The sequence below is a fragment of the Antennarius striatus genome, chromosome 2, assembly GCF_040054535.1.
Source record: "Antennarius striatus isolate MH-2024 chromosome 2, ASM4005453v1, whole genome shotgun sequence".
Taxonomy (NCBI): domain Eukaryota; kingdom Metazoa; phylum Chordata; class Actinopteri; order Lophiiformes; family Antennariidae; genus Antennarius; species Antennarius striatus.
Window position 1 is genome coordinate 17,217,565 of NC_090777.1, and position 18,953 is coordinate 17,236,517.

Below are 18,953 nucleotides of genomic sequence, written 5' to 3' on the forward strand. Positions count from 1 at the left end.
AACCACCTCCTTAGTGAGACGGACTAAAACTACAACATAGAAACGTTTTTCTTCTACGCAGAACCTGACCTAATGCTGTTTCTGAACATTAAATTGGTTTAAACACAAGTTATGTGGAGAAAAACCAGTTTTTGTGAAAATGAATAATTGAATAAAAGAATAAGTACACCAAATAAAGATTAGTCGTGTCTTTGTGTTCGTGCGTGTACCTCCTCCTGCCACCTTGCCGCTGAGACACTGCTGTCATCACACGACACACCTCCTCGGTTCGTCTGGTCTGAACCGGTTCGGAAAGCGCGCGTCTCGTGCGCACTGCAGACATCACGCACAAATTCACACACAACATTCCGCGCGCCCTCACTAAGCCCTGCCCCACATTTCATCTTCGGCTTCCTATTGGCTGAGACGGTCACGGCTCGCCCTTGCCGCCTGCGTGCTGTTTGGGTGAGGACACAGAACGCCTTGTGATTGGTTCATGACCCACCAAACCTTTGGTAAGATGAGAAGTGGAGTTGTAAACGAAATGCGTGCACTTTTCAGCACCAGCATCTTGTGGATAGCAGCCAGACGTAGCTTCAGATAGCCTCCGTGATTTAGCACACTTGCCGCACCGCTAACCGCCGGGATAGCGGGAAAACTTTATTGTTAGTTTGGTCAGCAAGTAGCAGATAAGAGACGACACCGCTTGAGGTTTGTTTGCCCCGGTGGGCAATAGTGCCACGGGCTGTATTTTACCTAGCGGATAGCGTTTAAAAAATACCCTATTTTTCTCTCGTTTGCATTGAATTGGACCGATTTACTAACTGCGCGTCGTGAAGACTAAATGGCCGCAAATGAAGGGAAGCGGGGTTGATAAAGACGGTCGTTCATCTTAGCTGGTGAGGTGCAGATAACGGTGGAGCCGTGGTCAGCGTGGTTTTAGCCACAACACCGCCTGCTAGCACCGCTCGCCGCGGAGTTCTCCATTGTGTGACCGTGTCTGTTACTGCACTGCCTCCCGACCCACGGACCTCTCACTGCTGTCGCACCTGCAGCCTCCCACACTACTACTGAGTGTTTTCAGCTTGCTGCTTTTTTTATTTTATTTTATTTTTTTTAAAATCCCGCGTTCAAAATGTGCTCTCGGGTTTGGTTCGTGACTGACCGGCGCATCAGCCAGGAATACCCCCAACTTCAGATCCTCCGGGCGCTGAAGGAGCGCTGCGCCGACGAGGATGTTGAATTCCGCTCACTTCTCATGGATCAAATTGTGGTTACGATCACAGAGGGACAATTAGGTAAGTTGTTCCCTTAATCTTTGCAGCCATTTTATGGTTATTATCAGTGTTAGCATTAAGCTAATGAAGTGTAAATAGGATGATTTTGGATAAATTGTGCTCTACGACATCCTTCAGCGGCAGGCGGTCATTGTTTGGGTCTAAGCTAGCCTGCTACCACGTAGCAGTGTGTCGCCACGTCCGTGACCGCCTAACCCACTTTCCACCGAGAGTGTCTCCAGACGGAGGGGAGCGATGAAGCAGCATTTCATTTGGCTCGATAGGCATTCATTACCAGCCACGGATCACAGTTAATATAGTTTCAGGCGGAATGGAATTACTTTACACGTAGTAGTCGAACGAAAGATATTAAATCAAATGCATTTGTTTTTGAAAACAAATTAATGTTCGTCGGAAGTAACCAACACCCAAAGTGATAGTTGCCAATAAACTCCCCCCCCCCACACACACACACACAAACATTCAACCCTAAACGAAGGAAAATAGTTAACAAATCTTTAACTTGTTGAACCATAACCATGTATATCATCTTACTTTTAATAGATACAGGCTGTACTGGATTTGAAATGATGGATTTTATTTCTAGAGCTCCCGGCAAAGTTAATTTAAGTACACCTGTAAGCTTTTAATTGTGTATCATCTTCATACTATACCTAATTTTAGTGGCTATTTTTGAATATATGTCTTGATGTTTTCATTTTGTCGTTGTTTGGTCCTGAACATTTGTTTGCAGTAATATTGACTCAGGACTGGTTGGTGAAGTGATGGTAACAGGAACACCTCGCAGTAAACAGACTCACATGGAATTCATCAAAGCAGTGTGAAGTGGGGCCGGTGCTGCCAGATGAGAGGCAAAATTAATGGTATAGGATGGCACTGATAGAGCTGGAATGATTTCAAATTCAGATATCAACAGTGGAGTACATAAGGGGAAGGTATGCTAATTTAAAAAGTGCATGTGTTTCTCACAACAAAATACAGTGTACTTTGTCGTTTATACACAATAACTACAACGTAAACAATACATGAACAGTTTTACTATAGCCTAGGAAGTTAATTCCACCAAAGGTGGATTTTCTGAAGACTGAGAGAATAAGTGCATGACTGGATGTAGTTAAGTAGGTAAATAACTGTCTAGACCTGTATCTTAGTAAAACACATGCACTTAGACCTGGGCAGATTTCATGACCTGTAATCTATTTCAGTCCCAAAACACCATTGTAAAGGTTGTCTGAAGCTTGACTTGACATTACAGATTAACAACCAGGGGACAGATTTACCACCCTGTCAGACAGGAAGTCGTAAAATAAAGACTCTGTGCTTTGGGTCACGATGAGCATGTTGTTTGTGAAAACTTGGATTACATGGAATTATCATTTGCATATGAATTACACACTAATCTGATTGTCTCGATCAAAATTATTTGCAATCACAGAGATGTAATAAGAAAATTTAAGCAGTTCAGCAATTTAAATAGAACATCACATATGCACACAGGAAATGCTTTGACCTAGACGTCAGTGAATGTTTAGTATCCTCATTATTTCTTCACGGGATCCATATGTGGTATTTTACCAACAAGTGACCAATAAATCCCTTGTGGTTGCAGAACACCTCTTTATGTGATGGCAGTCAATCCCCTCCCCTGGTGTCTTTGGGTGTTTATTCATTTATGAATAAATAGCTTTTCAGCGTAACACACATGCAAACATATGTAAGAAGGAGATTGTGATACCAGTAATGTTTCAAACAAGAACAGTCAATTTAGAGGAAGGTATCTTAATAACCTAAAGCAAGTCAGTAACTCCACTTGTACTATTTATTTGTTTTTTAGGGACACAATCCCAAAACAAGCTGCCATTTTAAGGGTTTTATTGGGGTATTGTTGAGTCAGGTTAAACTCAATATTTCAGTGTACCGGTTTCAGTCTATTTTTGGGAAGAGAGCATGTATGGACAGCACATAAACCATTAAGCAGTGATGTTCACAAACATGCGACAGTGAAACCTGGCGCTCGGTTGGGCAGAGGCAGTTCACATTTCCCCTGATGTACACCGCACAAAATTAAAACAGGGACTGCATTTAAAGAGATGATATAATCTGTTGTTATTTGTGTTCCTTCCAACGGGATACTTTACCTCTTAAATGACAAATACAACACTTCCATGTCAATGAATAGGAAGAGGGTAGGCTTAGTGATTAACATCAACATGAGAGAATTTATCAGCAACAACTCACTTAAGGTGGAGATACCAGAGTTGCAATGCTAATGCTTGTGTTTTTACACACACATGTGCGTGTGTGTGCACACAGTAAGGCATTACATTGCAGTGTTTATACTGCACAGGCGTAGATTTAGTATGTGTTTTACATACTGTTTAAACACATTTTCTACAAACGGTAATACTGTTTAAAAAATGATGCACAGATATTGTAAATGTTTGTAGATACTGTGCAAAATCACTGCAAAAATTGTGTATTTTATAACTTTGATTTTTAGGAGAAAAAGTAATAGTCACATGTTAATTGTGAGGTGAGAGAATATTGTTTTGACATCTTGTTTTGAAAATGTATAAGGTATGGTACATATACTGTAAGTGTGTGTCATCATACTAAAGCATCATCATGTGACTCTGCCAAATCTCCTTTAAAATATAGTTCTTAGCCCTAAACCAGGCTAAGAACAGTCACGTGTATGTCTTACCTGCATTAGTCAGCTCACATATTGTAAATACCAAAATAGCTGTGGGCTACATGGTACATACCCTAACTCACAAAGGATGTGCAGGTTTACATCAGTTACGAAAATTTAATGTCAGTCATCGCAACTAAACATTCCACAATCAACTTCTAGTTGTACACTATCAAAGTGGAGGCGATTAGGAATAACAGCAACTCAGCCTCAGTAGACCACGTAAAATTAGAGCGTGTTCTCTGGAGTGAAGAATCACATTTCTCCGTCTGGCAATCTGATGGAAAATTCTGGGTTTGCCGGTTGCCAGGAGAAAGGTACTTATCTGACTACATTGTGTCTATGGTAAAGTTTGGTGAGGGGGAATTCTGGTGTGGGGCTAGTTTTCAGGAGCTGGGATCAACCCCTTTGTTCCAGTAAAATAAACTGGAAAAAAAATAATGAGTTTGGTGTTAAACTGTATTGGCCCACAGAGTCCTAACTGTAACTCGGTGGAACACCTTTAGAGTAAATTGAAGCAGAGACTGTGAGCTGTCTTTCTCATCCAACTTTAGTGTTTGAAATCACAAATGCTCTTTCCCTATAAACACATCCCACTTGGTGGAAAGGCTTCCTAGAGGAGTTGAAACTGTTACTGCTCCAAAGGGTTTTAAATTTCATGGTTTAAGAATGAGGTGCCACTCAAGTTCATACACTTTTGAAAGCAAGCAAGTGAATACTTTTGACAATATCATGTATATACAATGTTTTTAGGGGGCTCAGAGAAGGCCTGCAATCTAATGTGTGTCACATTTGTAAGAGGCCCACAGAAGACACGTCGGCTTAAACCACTGGTTGTAATTCAGTGGCACAAACCCAGACTGAGAGAAATGGATCTTGTCAAACATTCAGGTTTGACAAGATCCATCAGCCAAACTGCATTTGTAAATGTCGCCTTTCGTGGTGAAGTACGCAGTCCATTGGACCAAAACATAACATCATACAGTGTAAAAAAAAAATCCAAAGGCTGTAATTATTCAGTAGAGGTAGATATTGTCACTCAATAAACTATGTTGTCTTTGTGGATCACCAAAATGGTTGGGAGGGTTTGTGTTTTAGACATGGTCACATGACAGGCAGTGCAGAGCACACAAACACTTGCACACATGAATAGGACAGATTAATTCGGCTGCCTAGTTAGTCTGTTTGGTTCCCCTAGAGATGGAGACAAGCAACATGAAAAGTGAATAATGTCTGTCAAAACCATGAGACCACATCCCCGGACACTTCCCACTGTATCACCACTCACAGTTCTCTCAGGCTGCACAATCACACCAGTGTGTGAGAATGCTCAATGGGACTGCAGAGACAGTGACTCCTCTTGCCTCTATTGTAAGCAGGAGGAGAAAAAGGACAAGGCAGCAGTCTTCATATTGCTTCTTTCATGCACTTATACTTCCCTTTCCCTCTCTTTCCTCCGTTGTAACACTACCAGACATCTCTGACCTTTTCTGGCTGCTGCCGCTCTTGCTCACTTTACCTAGTAAAGTATTGGCCCCACCCATATTGTGTGCATTCCAGGCAATGGATCCGTTGACACACCAGGAGCTGTTATGTTGTGCACTGTATATGCAGCATGCAAGCATCTTGTAGGTCCCTCATGATCTCACCTAGTGATGCTGTCTCCATCATGAACCATCAGATTTAAAGATGGATGAGTATCAGCTCATGGTTGAGGTGAGATGATGTGTTTCCATCACTCGTCCTCATTCACGAGTTGCATTGCCTTCTCAGTAGTCTAACAGCCTGTCTGCTTCCTTAACTGTAGTGACGAAGTAACACCATTCATTCACTAGTACATGATGCCAGATCTTTGGCTATGGCTGATGCCATCTGTGTTTGGCAAATCTCAAGCCAGTCTCCTGTTGTTCCATCTTATTCTGTTCTGCCAAACCAGAGCTGTCACGGTTAATGACTGGTGACATCTTCCAAATGTTAAGATTTGTGTAACCTTAACATACATTATTCAACTTTATTTCCAATATAGACTACTATTTGCTCTCTATCAAGTCTTCCCTGTTGTCCATGGCTTGTGCTCACTATATTTAATTAAAATGGCTGATCAGTGAGCTGTTCAGATGCATTCAGTTAGCTCACATTTACTTAATACAAGTGGTGTCAGGCTGAGATGTTAAAGTCCAGTGAAATCAAGCACCATCATTTCGAGATACCACTCACCAAAAAAACTAATTGTACTTAATGGCGGGGTCCAGTATTAATTACTATTACTGTATTATTACTGTCAGTATCTATTCCCTTAGTCTCTAAAGACCTGATTACAGTAAATAAATAGTTAGCACACAAGAGTGTGTGTCATCGTGCTTTTCTCCCAGATGTCTGTTCATGTGTGATTAAATTCAGATATGCACCCTTGGGGTTCCAACGTGTCTTTCTACCCCACTGCCCTACATTGAAGAAAAGTGGTTTATCAGCTAGGATGAAGAGGAGGGAGCCAGAGGAAGTGGCAGCACTGCAGTACAGACTGCTGTACATGGATAGAAGCAGCAAGTCATTTCCTATCATCTGACTGGACAGGTTCTAGATAAGTGGTTCTTAACCTTGTTGGAGGTACCGAACCCTGCCGGTTTCATATGCTCACTCACCGAACCCTTCTTTAGTAATTTTTAAAAAAAAATTATTTATGGCATGAGTACATGTTTTACTGGTGTATTTAATGAATTGTGCATTAATGTCACCTTTTTCAAAGAACAAAACCAAGACAGTGCATGAACTCACATGAAATGACCTACCTGCAAATCAGTGTCACTTCTGCTGTTGTTATTGAGAGACCTGTTCAGATATGCGTGGCTTCACCTTGGCAAGTGCTACTCTTCTGTCATTTTCACAGCAAAGTCTGTTTCTTTTGTTTTCCATGTAGCTTAAGAAAGTGTTCCTTTATTTTTGCCAGTGCTAGACTGGAGTTGCTGAACTTGACATTGCAAATCATGCAGAATGCTGACTCCCATCACGTTCTGTTATACAGTACATGTAAATTCAATAATAATTATAATAATGGATTAGATTTATATAGCGTTTCTCTGGAAACCCAAAGACGCTTTACATTGGATCCATATATTCATTTGCTCCTCATTCATACTTGGTGATGGTAGACTACGTGTGTAGCCACAGCTGCCCTGGGGCAGACTGACGGAGGCGTGGCTGCCAATCTGCGCCTACGGCCACCGGAGCAATCACACACATTCACACACCAGCGAGTGCCTCTCTGGAGGCAAGGAGGGTAAAGTGTCTTGCCCAAGAACACAACGACAAATGACTCAGCGGGAGCGGGAATCGAACCGCCGATCTTGAATATTTGACCCGCGATACCACTGAGCCACGGCCGCCCGTTACACATATTCGTCCGACCACTTTCTTTTTTTGCTCAACATAGTTACTATGAATTAAATTAAGAAAGCAATTAGATGACGTACCATCATGACAGGCATAAATCGACTACTGATTGCGCAAAATCCCATGCAGCACAGGTAGGCTAATCAATGTAGCGTGATCACCTGCAGCCAGTGATGGCAAAGAGGGGCATGTCATCACGAATTGACACGATATGTCAAACGTACACAGTGATTCATGTATGTTCGGCAAAAACACCTGACACGATGTGTTGGGTGTTTTTTTGTCTTGACCTCTGTCTCCTCCAAATCCCTGAGAGCGACTCAACGAACCCCTCGGGTTCGATCGAACCCAGGTTAAGAACCTCTGTTCTAGATGAATGGTTTAACATCAACAGCATGTTGGTGGACGATGAATCTCAAATCTCATTCACCTATTTCACAAGGTTTCCAGCTACCAAATGATATTAAGGTGTAATAGTGACTGTAAAATAATGGCCTGTCTGGAGTTACGATGAAGAATTTAATAAATTTGTTACGATTTAAGTCCCTTGATTTTCTAATTTACACCCACAGGCTACAAAGCAAATCAGTGCTTGAAAAGTAAATGATTTTGCATTTGTTTCTACAACTACCAGGTCTGCGAGTGGAGCAGGAGTTGGTGACATCCTATCCACAGGTTGTGGTGGTGCGTGTACCCACACCCTGGGTGCAGTCTGACAGTGACATCACTGTGCTGCGGCACCTGGAGAAAATGGGTTGTCGTCTGATCAACCGCCCACAGGCCATACTCAACTGTGTCAACAAGTTCTGGACCTTTCAGGAGCTGGCGGGTCATGGAGTGCCTCTTCCTGACACCTACTCCTACGGTAAATCAGTACCTAATGTTTATATCTTTCTCAGTGATATTGTTTAGTAGCACTGAGTCTTTGTGACCAAGATATCTGAAGCTACTATGTATTGACTACATGACTATAATCATGTCGTTGGAGGAAGCACCGCATGGTCTTTCCTTGAGTAAAATGTGTTGTACTCAAACAAATACATTCTAGTCCCACAAACCTACAACTGTATGAATACCTTATTTCTGATGTGTTTACTAAAAAATAAAAACAAATTAAAAAAACAGCTTGCTGTTCAGGCCATTTTTAATCAAACATTAACAAACAAGAGTGACTGAACTCAATATATTATTGTTTATGAGGAACATATTCATGTAAATATTTTTAACAAGTTTGTAAAAACATAAGAATGTACTTGTTTGTGAGTTTAATATAAATTGATATTCATAAAAGGCAGTATTACTATGAAAAGTGTGATTTTTTTAAATCCACAATTCAATCGCATTAGTTACATCACAAGCTTTAGCCCACATGTGTTTATCACAGATGAATAAGCCATCAGTCAGATGATCATTAGTCGACTTCAATTACTCAAACTGCAGAGAAAATACTGTTTTTTTCATATCAGATGGGAATCCTCGTTGCTGTCTACATATAGTCACCATTTGCCCACGAGCTGCTGATTTGAATCGGCTGTTAATGAAAGCAGGGAATATGAATATTTCCCCCACAGCTGCCAGTCTGATGTGTTTGTTGTGGCTGGTTGCTTTTAAAGGACAAAACAAAATCTAGAAAAAAAAACAAAACAACACTGCACGTTTCTTTTTGTTTTCCAAAAATCCACATAGCTGTGGGAGAGTGTTTTGTGAGAACAAAAAGAGAAGGATATAGACAGAGAAAGAAAGAAAGAGGATAGGATGTTTGGCCTACATTCCATTCGTCTCTCTGCACAGTGGGCCAGGCGATGCATGCAGAGTGGCTGAAGCGCTTATGTAATGCCAGCCCCCGCCCCGTTACACCCCACCCAGTGTCCTCCTCATGATTTATCAAAATAAAAAAAGCCACCGCCTCCCTCCCACTCTCCATCGCAGCAGCTCACTATGTGGTTGGACCCACAGTTGCTATCTTCTCCTACTCGCTTCTGCTCCCTCTGGTCTCTCTCCTTCTCACTGGAAACGACTGTGAATGCATGCATTTGGGTGAAAAGCCATGTGGCGGGGCAGTTTTCATCCACATGACACTAGACAGATACATATACATGGAGATCAGAAATTAAATGACGGCTTCTTGTCATTTTGATGCACATTTTCTCTTCTATCACATCTCAGTGAAAACACAGAACACAGAAGCTTAGCTTATCCTACGAGTCCTGAATCTCATGTGATCGACTGCTTCACATAAAGGCATCTGCTGGTGTCTGCTCTGTTCCTATCCCATAAATCAAGCAGCAGAATAAGCAGAAGCTCAAGACAACGCATCGACAGCCATGCTGTTTTGAGTCACTTTTGTTGCCATAGCAACGGGTTTTGTTCCCTCCCCCACCCTACCCAGTTGACTGTGGTATGTGACGTGTTCTGTTAAATTAAGGGAAGGTCAAATCTTTAATATATTTTATTCCTCTGTGTGGACACATGTTTGTATGGGTGTGTGTATGTGTGTGTGTGTGTGTGTGTGTGTGTGTGTGTGTGTGTGTGTGTGTGCCTGTGGGCATGCTCTCAGGAGGACACGACAACTTCCGTAAGATGATTGATGAGGCAGAACCACTGGGCTACCCTGTGGTGGTGAAGAACGCACGTGGCCACAGAGGTAAGACCATCAGACTATTTCCTCTTGTCACCAGATTTATTTACACCTCCACACCTCAACAGTCCGTACACTGCAGGCAACAAAGACCCCATTCAGACAGGCAGGCATATCAGATTTCCTTCCATATCCGATTTTAAGGAATGACTAGTCACACTGTTTTTAGCAAGTGTCCAAATGCGATGTGGCTCTGTTCAGACTGGACCACATTATCGGCTGATCTGACAGGTTGCTGTAGCAACGGCGTCGAGGCAGAGTCGTCGTTCAGTGCGCGTAATGTGTGAGGTCATATAATTGCAACGGTGGCAACGACGACGAACGTGAAGTTTTGTTACCATAGCGTATTGGTGGTATCACTGTCTGGTAGAGGTGGAGAAAACACACACACACCAGACATTGTCAATTTCTTCTTCCGTGTTTTACCGCTCCGTAATGCACGACGCTGTTTCTTCTGGCGCCTGCCTCTTAGGTCGTAAATATGATGTCACGGTCCGCCATATCCGATACGAGTGTTGGGAGCTGTTCAGACTGCAGACGCCTCTGTCCCTATCCGACACAAAACTACCTCCCGAATGTGGTTTTAATTCATCCCGCAAAAATCTGATTGGGACTGTTCAGACTACACACGAGATATGTGACATCAATCTGGATGGGCTAAAAATTGGATATAGGCAACTAGTCTGAACAAGGCCAAATGGCATCTCAGGTCTGAAGTGTTATTGATTAGGACTGGTGTTGAAACAATACTGGTGGCAGTATTGAGTCAAATTTTATCCAATAGGAATCCTTCGTGTTTTGTTGTCACAACACATGGGCCCATAAATATGACGTCGCAGAGGTTTTCGTCGCAGGCAAGACGTCAGCGTTTTTAAAAAGTTGCGGATACACCGTTCACACGACAACACACACCCAGCGTTTTAAAAAAAATCCACCTAGGCCAGCGTTTTCAAAAAGTTGCGTTTTCGCTCCGGATATCTGCGTTGTCGTGTGGACGGAAGGCGTAAAAGCAACAAAAAAGTTGTGTTTTCAAAAAGTTCTGGCATCGTGTGGACGGTGCCTTAGCTGCAGAGGAAGTAGTGAAAGCCACAAATCTGAATAAAAGCCGACCTGGCAGACTCTAAGCATTTTGACATCAGAGTACACTGATACTAGACATCTTCCACTCGTACAGAGACAGTATAGAAGTAGTCGACTGTCAAGTCAGTCTGGGTTGTGTGTGAGTTAGTCCAAAATGAATGGAGCTCTATGGACTTGATGCCCCAAAATGAAACATTTAAGGAGGAATAAACTTTCTGTAAAATTTTATTATGTTTTTGATGTTATGTGAAGAGACAATTCATGTCAATCCATCATTTTTTTACATTTTTTTTGCGTCCTCAGTTACTTTGAAATACCTTAACTTAAATAGAACTTATATAGAACTTTATTATATTTAATTTTTTTTAAAGAGCATTTGCAGACTTCTGCAGAATTGGAGGAAGGATGTCATAACAACTTCATAAAATCTTGACTGATCCGTCAACATTCATTAACAGAATGCCAGTAATTTGTGTGCAAAATCATCTTAGTTCAATTCCTTCCCATTCGTTTTTGACTCCCTTGTGAAGGTGAATGCAGAAGATGCAAATCTCTGACCTGTTTTCAGGATGGGGTCATTGACAAATGAGCGAAGCCTGAAAAGCCTGAAACCAACACAAACAAGCTGTGTAACATTGATATTGTGAGTGTGCAGTAATTTAATGAGGACATTGTAAAAATATGAACTGTGAATGTTTTGCTATTAGATGTTAACTTTTGCTCGAGTTAACTGAGAAATTAAATGGGAATTAAATGGAGGAATCAAATATAAAGTGGTGTGTCGGATTTTTGATTACCAGGAAGCTCATTAGCGCATCATTCACATTAGAGGTGAATTATCTCTTATTATGTGTTGTTTTTATGGCTTGTAAATGTTTCTGGTAAGTCTTAGGGAATAGTACTTCTGTATTAATAGTAGTAATGGCATTTAAATGACCTCAAATGGTGATTATACATTGAAATGTAATTCAAAAACGACTTACGAACAATTCAGTTTGGAAACAGCCTTTCAGAATCATTTGTGTGCGTGTGTTGAGGACTATTTGTATTGGTTTCCTCTTAGCTAATTTACATGTTAAATAACTTCATACTATGGTGACATGTTAAGGGAATGTTATGCAAAGGAGTGTGAAAGCAAGGATGGGACAGGGGTGCGACCTTTTTATCTGCAATATGTGCAACAGCTAGAAAGTTTTAAAGGCAGCTAGTAGTAGCCAGCAGCTTACTGGAAGAATAAAATCAATCAAAAAAGCTTCAAATTTAGGAGGGAGATGACTTCAACTGCCATGCTACAGAGAAGGGAAATGAATGGTATTGCCACATTTTCTCATTTATTTTAAAACGATACCTATGTTTCAGTTTCATGGTAATACCAATGATGTACCTAATTGTTTGTTTTGCTTGCGGAAAAGATGCGTGATATAAAAAACATGTTTTGTCATATTTGATTGTAAACAATAGAATAATACAACCCAAATAAAGTACCTTTCCCTGCTCTGTGGTTGTGAAGTCATTGTGTTTTTGCCCCAACTTGAGGACATTCTCTTTTTTCTTGATTTCTTGATCCATAGCAGGCTGTGTGTAAAGGGTATTGATCATCATGTCCTCATTTTATATAAACCCACTGAGGATATTTGTGGAAGGTTTCAGCATTTGTATTAACGTTGTACTTCCTGTGTCTGCTGACCCATTAATCCTTTGCCATTCGTGGTTATCAACACTTAACTGGCTCTGCCAATATTGAAGAAACAACAACGGGCCTCGACTGTCCCATGCTGTCATCACAGTGCATTGTTAGGGAAAGCAGCCGCTGGTCAACCAATAACTTGACCCTTTTTGTGGTGTTTCGCAACTCATGGTTCCTTTCCTCCTTTCTGTGATTGTCCCTTCATACTGGCTGAATTGCAACCTGCTTTCCTTCTCATGAGCAAACAAGTCATACAAACAAGTATACAGTGTTAAAAAATGTTGAGGCCCCGTCCACACGATGCCGGAACTTTTTGAAAACACAACTTTTTTGTTGCGTTTACGCCTTCCGTCCACACGACAACGCAGATATCCGGAACGAAAACGTAACTTTTTAAAAACGCTGACCTAGGTGGATTTTTTTAAAAAAATGCTGAGTCTGCGTTGTCATGTGGACGGTGTATCCGCAACTTTTTAAAAACACTGACGTCTTGCCTGCGGCGAAAACCTCTGTGACGTCATATTTATGGGCGGATTCCTATTGGATAAAATTTGACTCAATACTACCACCACATGGTTTGGCATGCTTATAGCCGTCTTCGAAAAGCACTGGTGCATTTACCTGTGGATGGAGATTTTTTGGAAAACTGTCGTGTGGACGCAAATTGTTTTCGATGCATTTTTAAAAAGTTGCATTTTCAAAAAAATCCGTCATCGTGTGGACGGGGCCTGAGAATCACTTGTATCAAGAGGTCAGTACTAGACTCTGAATAAATTTTCATTGGAGCTCTTCCAACAAATTGTTGGGATCAGATGACATGAAGATGTGATGTTTGTCTTGGGTCTTCAGACTGTCACCCCATTCAGATTGTCATGCAGACACAGCGTTCACACACTCAAACAGGAAGCACATGAGCACATACTATTAGAACTGGGGTTAAAGGGTTTGCCAACCAGACAACCAAAAGGTGCTAATTAAACAATGTCTTCTCTTCTGTGTGAGAGAACATTCTGTGAGTGCTAAGAGGTGTGGCCGGTCTATTAATTGAGAAGTGAGGTCTGGAAACTGCAGAAGCAGCTACTTGTCAGAAGACATTGAGGAAGTGTTCCCAACTTAAATTCATTTGTTAGACAATGCAATCATCTTATTGCTGTGACAATATAAAGCAAACTACAGTAATAATCCAGACAGCCTGATGTGTAGCTCATGTTTTTGCTTTCTTCCCTGTCCTAGGTAAGGCTGTTTTTCTGGCACGGGACAAGCACCACCTGACAGATCTGTGCCACTTGATCCGCCATGAAACCCCCTACCTATTTCAGGAGTACGTCAAGGAGTCACACGGCCGTGATGTGCGTGTGGTTTTGGTGGGCGGCCGCATTATTGGCTCAATGCTACGCTGCTCCACTGATGGCCGCATGCAAAGCAACTGTTCTCTGGGTAGGTAAACACCTGAACTACTGAACATCACACATATTATTGCAATACTGGTCTCACTGACCCTCGTCCTCAGTAGAGCTACAGCTACTGTAGTCTTTATTGAGTCCTGCCGTATTTATTCCACCTTTTTGAGCAAGGACCCATTGAATTTTGGGGCAGATACAGATAAAGGAGTGGCTCCATGACCAAACCATATATTGAATTATATTATGCTTGACCAACATCCCCACAGAACAGGTAGATAGTAGCTAGGGTCTCTGGGCTAAGTCGGTGCTGATGCGACTGATATTCAGTGTCATAGCACAGCATGAGTAGTGTCAGTGTAGCTGTAGCAGTCATGTGCAGTGACATATTTAGGATATCGGTCACCAAATTGTTCAGTGTTTATGTAACATAATGTGGGTCTTGGACTGTGTGGATGGATCTGATGTGATAGCCAATTCAATTATATTGATTATTGTAAAAGACCTAAACTTTTTGTTGATCAGTTTAATGTTTCTCTGGGTTGCTAGGTGGTGTAGGCATGATGTGCCCACTGAGTGAGCAGGGCAAACAGCTGGCCATTGAAGTGTCCAACATCCTTGGTATGGATGTGTGTGGTATTGACCTCCTGCAGCTCAATGATGGCTCATTTGTCGTCTGCGAGGCCAATGCCAACGTGGGTTTCATTGCCTTCGACCAGGCCTGTGGCATTGACGTTGCAGGCATCGTTGCCGACTACGCCCTGTCAATGCTCCCCAGCCGTCTCACCCGAAAGATGTCCCTTCTGTCCGTCGTGTCAAGCACCAGTGAGACCAGCAGTGAGCCCGAGGTGTGCTCCGTTCCCACTGGCAACGGTTTGTTACAGGAGGCTGTCTGCAACATGAGTGTCGGTTCTACTTCTAGTGAGAGTGAACCCGAGCTGGCCGAACCCTCCCAGTCCTCACCCTGTCAATCCACAGCCCCTGATCTACCTGACCTCCCTGATCCAGCCTACAACTTTAACACTCTCCTCGCCAATGAGATAAAGCTATTGAGTGAATGAGATGTGAGCGGCTTCACACCTCAAAAAAACGCAAAATGCATATGTACACACACCTTTATGCACAGCAACATACACCGATACTGTATCAATCCAAAAACTATTGAAATGTAGGATGCTCAATGCAAAACAAGAGGAGAGACAAGCGTACACATACATTCAAACAAAAAACAGGTCTGAGGCTGCTCCCCTGACTCTCCTTGCTTTGCAACTCCAAACCTTCACTAACCAAAATCAGCTTAAACTGCAGCAAGGGAATGAGAGTAGGATATAGTACACACAAACTGGACTCTGCTTATTTCTTTTTTGTAACTCTGAGGGTGGAGGTTAGACACACACCTGCCACATCTCTGTCTTCACAAAACATTAAAATTTAAAGAACAGTCTAGTATTTTTCCACGAGAACATTTCCTGCTGGGAAGATTGGAGGTGAACTTAAATATTGTTTTTTTCCAAGTGATCATTACAAGAAGTCTACACCATGATAGGTACAACTCATTTAGTTCTAATCTAGAATGCCAATGAAAAACAGAGCAGCAACTGGAGAAGGTTATGTTATAGCCAATACTATTCATAATTCATAGGTGATGAATTCTCTCCATAAAATGTACAATAGGTCTTGTATTCTAAATGCAACTAAAACACATTGAATACACACTGTTGGGTTTTTCTACCTAGGGTAACAAATTAAAAATAAAACATCAGATCACTAGTATTAAAATGTAGCTGGAGCAGCACGAATAATTGTGAGACTGATGGTAATTGTTTACATGGCAATAGCACTGAAAATGTTCCTGGGTGCTAATACGATGTCAGAAAATCAAGTCTCTGTTCACTGAATGAAGGTAAACTTAATGTAAGTAAAAGAGTGGTAGAAGTTACCAACAGCAGTGCTGTTCAATCACAGCCTGATGACATTACTTGTTATTCAATTGTACATTCCTTGATAAGTTGTTGGATTAGCCTTACTGCTGGCAGCAGTCTACTGCCTTTTAACATTCAGTTGTCTAGCACTTTATGATAAAAAGATGCATTTGTTTTCTCACAGATGATTTATTTTGAAAAAAAATGGGAGTGTGAACAAAGTATACCTCATAAAAGTGACTATTTCCTGCCATAGGATGACATAAATATCCCGACATGCAAGACATATCAGCTGTGATCTCTGTGGTTTCCAAATGGCCCTTGAAATACCAGATGTTCCTTCCCTTTATATCTAAGAGTTAAAATGTAGTTGAATAGTACTTTCTATTTCCTTCTTACCCTTCTTTCTTTTTTTGTAAATATTTAGCTAGTGAATTAGCATCAGTGCATATTGATATCCACCTCATGCAAGCAGATAGGCTCAAATAATTTCTGACATTGAGCTTTTCACAAAATATTGTGAAAAAATGTGTTTGTATAGACTTACAATAGTGAAAGGTTGAAACTGAGATGTGGTGCTAACATTTCTGGATCTGGATAGATGTTATTTCTCAGTCATACTTGTGTAGTTACTATCTTAATTATTCGCATAATAACATCGCTAACATCCTACAACATATGTTGCAAAGTGTACAAAGAAAAACGGAATATATTTTTGCAGTCTCTTTGAATACAATGTTACATTTTCTTTCTATAAGGAATTTAATGTACTTCGGTGACAAAGAGGTTATTTGTTATGGTTTTTGTTACTGTTAATATACCTCCTGTAAGGCTTCTGAGTAGGTAGAGTATGCTGGGGTTAACGCCATACATCAGGAATAGTTTACAGCATTGATCAAAAGCACAAATGCCATGTTGTTTGGCTCATAACCCTTTTTGTTGAGCACATCTCAGGGAAGCAGCCTGGATCTCAACCCTGACTCAGAAAAGGCTTATGATATATCCATCTGAGCTGAAGGCATGACAAAAACATAACTTTCCCAGAGGCAGACAAAAATATACACAAACAAAATGAAACAATGGTGAAACTACAATGTAAGACAATGTGGTGTATACAATGCACTTTTTTCTTTCTTGTTTCACACTGTTCTTTCCTTTCTAATTTATGGTATTTCTCAAGTTAAAAAAAGTGTTTTATGTGCACTAATATTGTCTTGAAAAAGTGAAAACGCTGTGAAGTTTGATATGAAATTTTGTTTTGGCATATTTTGCTATCTGGAATTGAAGAGGAATGTTTTAGGGTGCCAAATACAAACCTACCAGTCAACAGGAAAAGACAGCTTTTATATTTTAAATTCTGCTCCCACAGTGGCTCCAGTGAGATAATATTTACACTACTGTGATGTTGTCTGGTATCTGTACTGTACCATAATCAAAGTATCTGACAAGTAAACTGTGAAATCTGCTGAAGTCCGTTTCCCTGAGGTGAATAGTGGCCCTGATTACCAGCTAGCTCAGGGGTTGGCAACCTGCGGCTCTGAGCCACATATGGCTCTTTCATCATGATGCTGTCCAATTGAAGTTTGTTTCCTTTTTTTTATTTTTATTTTCAATTGTAGTTGTAACCTGGCAGATCATTGTAGGTGATCTTGAACGCCGGTAGGAGCAGATGTCCCATTAACCAATGCCGATATTTTTCAATATAATGTTTCTTTTTTGTTTACTTAATGTATAATTTAAGCTTTTTAATTCATTTGAAAGAGACCTTCAACTTGGCGTGTTTTTTATGATCATTTTAGTAGTTCGGAATGTCCAAACTATCTTCATTATGTAAATAAAATGTCCTTTTCCCTGTAGCACTTCATGGATTTCGTAAGCAACGAACTATAGTTTATACAAATCGTAAAGGTCAATCAATCGATCAAGTTTTATTTATATAGCGCTTAATCATGGCAACAGACATTTCAAAGCGCTTTAACAGACAGAGAAGCCCAACTGAACCCTCCAGAGCAAGCATAAGCGACAGTGGCGGGGAAAAACTCACTAGATGAGGAAGAAACTCCGGGCAGGACCCAGACTCTTTTGGGCGGCCATCCGCCTTGACCGGTTGGGTGGAAAAGAAATCAAAGGAAGATAAGAACAGGGTCAAAGAGAGAGACAGTGCCAATATGGTTAAGGTAAAAAAAACAACAACAATATACAGTGGTACCTCTACTTACGAACGTTTCTTCATACGAAATTTTCAAGTTACGAAACGCGTCAACAGGAAAATATTGACTCTTGTGACGAAAGAAATTTCAGGATACAAAAGGTAAAAATACAGTATGGGCTGCTACTCAAAGCTCCCAAAGTTCCTTGAACGCAACATTCTTATAGCTGCTATCTGCCATTGGCTATTACCTAGCATCTTTCTGGCATTGCAGTCTTTCAGAAAGTCTATTAATTGACTGTAGACTGTCTTCTCAAGGATTTTTGAGAGAGAAAAGGTAGTTTGGAGATCGGCCTGAAATTGGCAAGAGCTGTAGGATGTAGCCCAGGTTTTTTAATCACGGGTTGCACTACTGCATGTTTAAAATACACAGGGGCGACACCTGAGGAGAGACTGCTATTAATAATTGTGAGAACAGAAGTTCCAACCGTGGGGAAAACCTCTTGAAGCAGTCGAGGAAGGACAGCATCATTTGGAGAGCCTGAGGGCCTCAACTGACCAACAATCTCCTGTAAAAAGGACAGTGTCACGGGCTCAAACTGCTCAAAAACAGCAGAGCAGGTGACAGAGATTCAGGGATCGTAAGCAGTAGGTGAGATGAGAGCCCTTGTAGAAGAGACCTTGTCAATAAAAAAGAAGAACATTTTCACAGACAACA

The 18,953-nt window shown here is 41.2% G+C and overlaps 1 protein-coding gene across 1 annotated transcript; it reads left to right on the forward strand.

Moving 5' to 3' along the window:
• Positions 1-1,114: 1,114 nt before the first annotated feature.
• rimkla (ribosomal modification protein rimK-like family member A) lies at positions 1,115-17,756 on the forward strand. Its single transcript, XM_068339325.1, has 5 exons — positions 1,115-1,277; positions 7,994-8,224; positions 9,917-10,003; positions 13,998-14,201; positions 14,714-17,756. The coding sequence occupies exons 1-5, from the start codon at positions 1,115-1,117 to the stop codon at positions 15,223-15,225; spliced, it is 1,197 nt and encodes a 398-aa protein (XP_068195426.1). The 3' UTR covers positions 15,226-17,756.
• Positions 17,757-18,953: the final 1,197 nt, after the last annotated feature.

Bases quoted from the DNA above. Each gene is read 5' to 3' on its own strand.
- rimkla (XM_068339325.1), top strand. From the start codon at position 1,115: ATGTGCTCTCGGGTTTGGTTCGTGACTGACCGGCGCATCAGCCAGGAA. The intron at 8,225-9,916 runs GTAAATCAGTAC...GCATGCTCTCAG, and splicing joins TCCTGACACCTACTCCTACG to GAGGACACGACAACTTCCGT. The intron at 10,004-13,997 runs GTAAGACCATCA...TCCCTGTCCTAG, and splicing joins GAACGCACGTGGCCACAGAG to GTAAGGCTGTTTTTCTGGCA.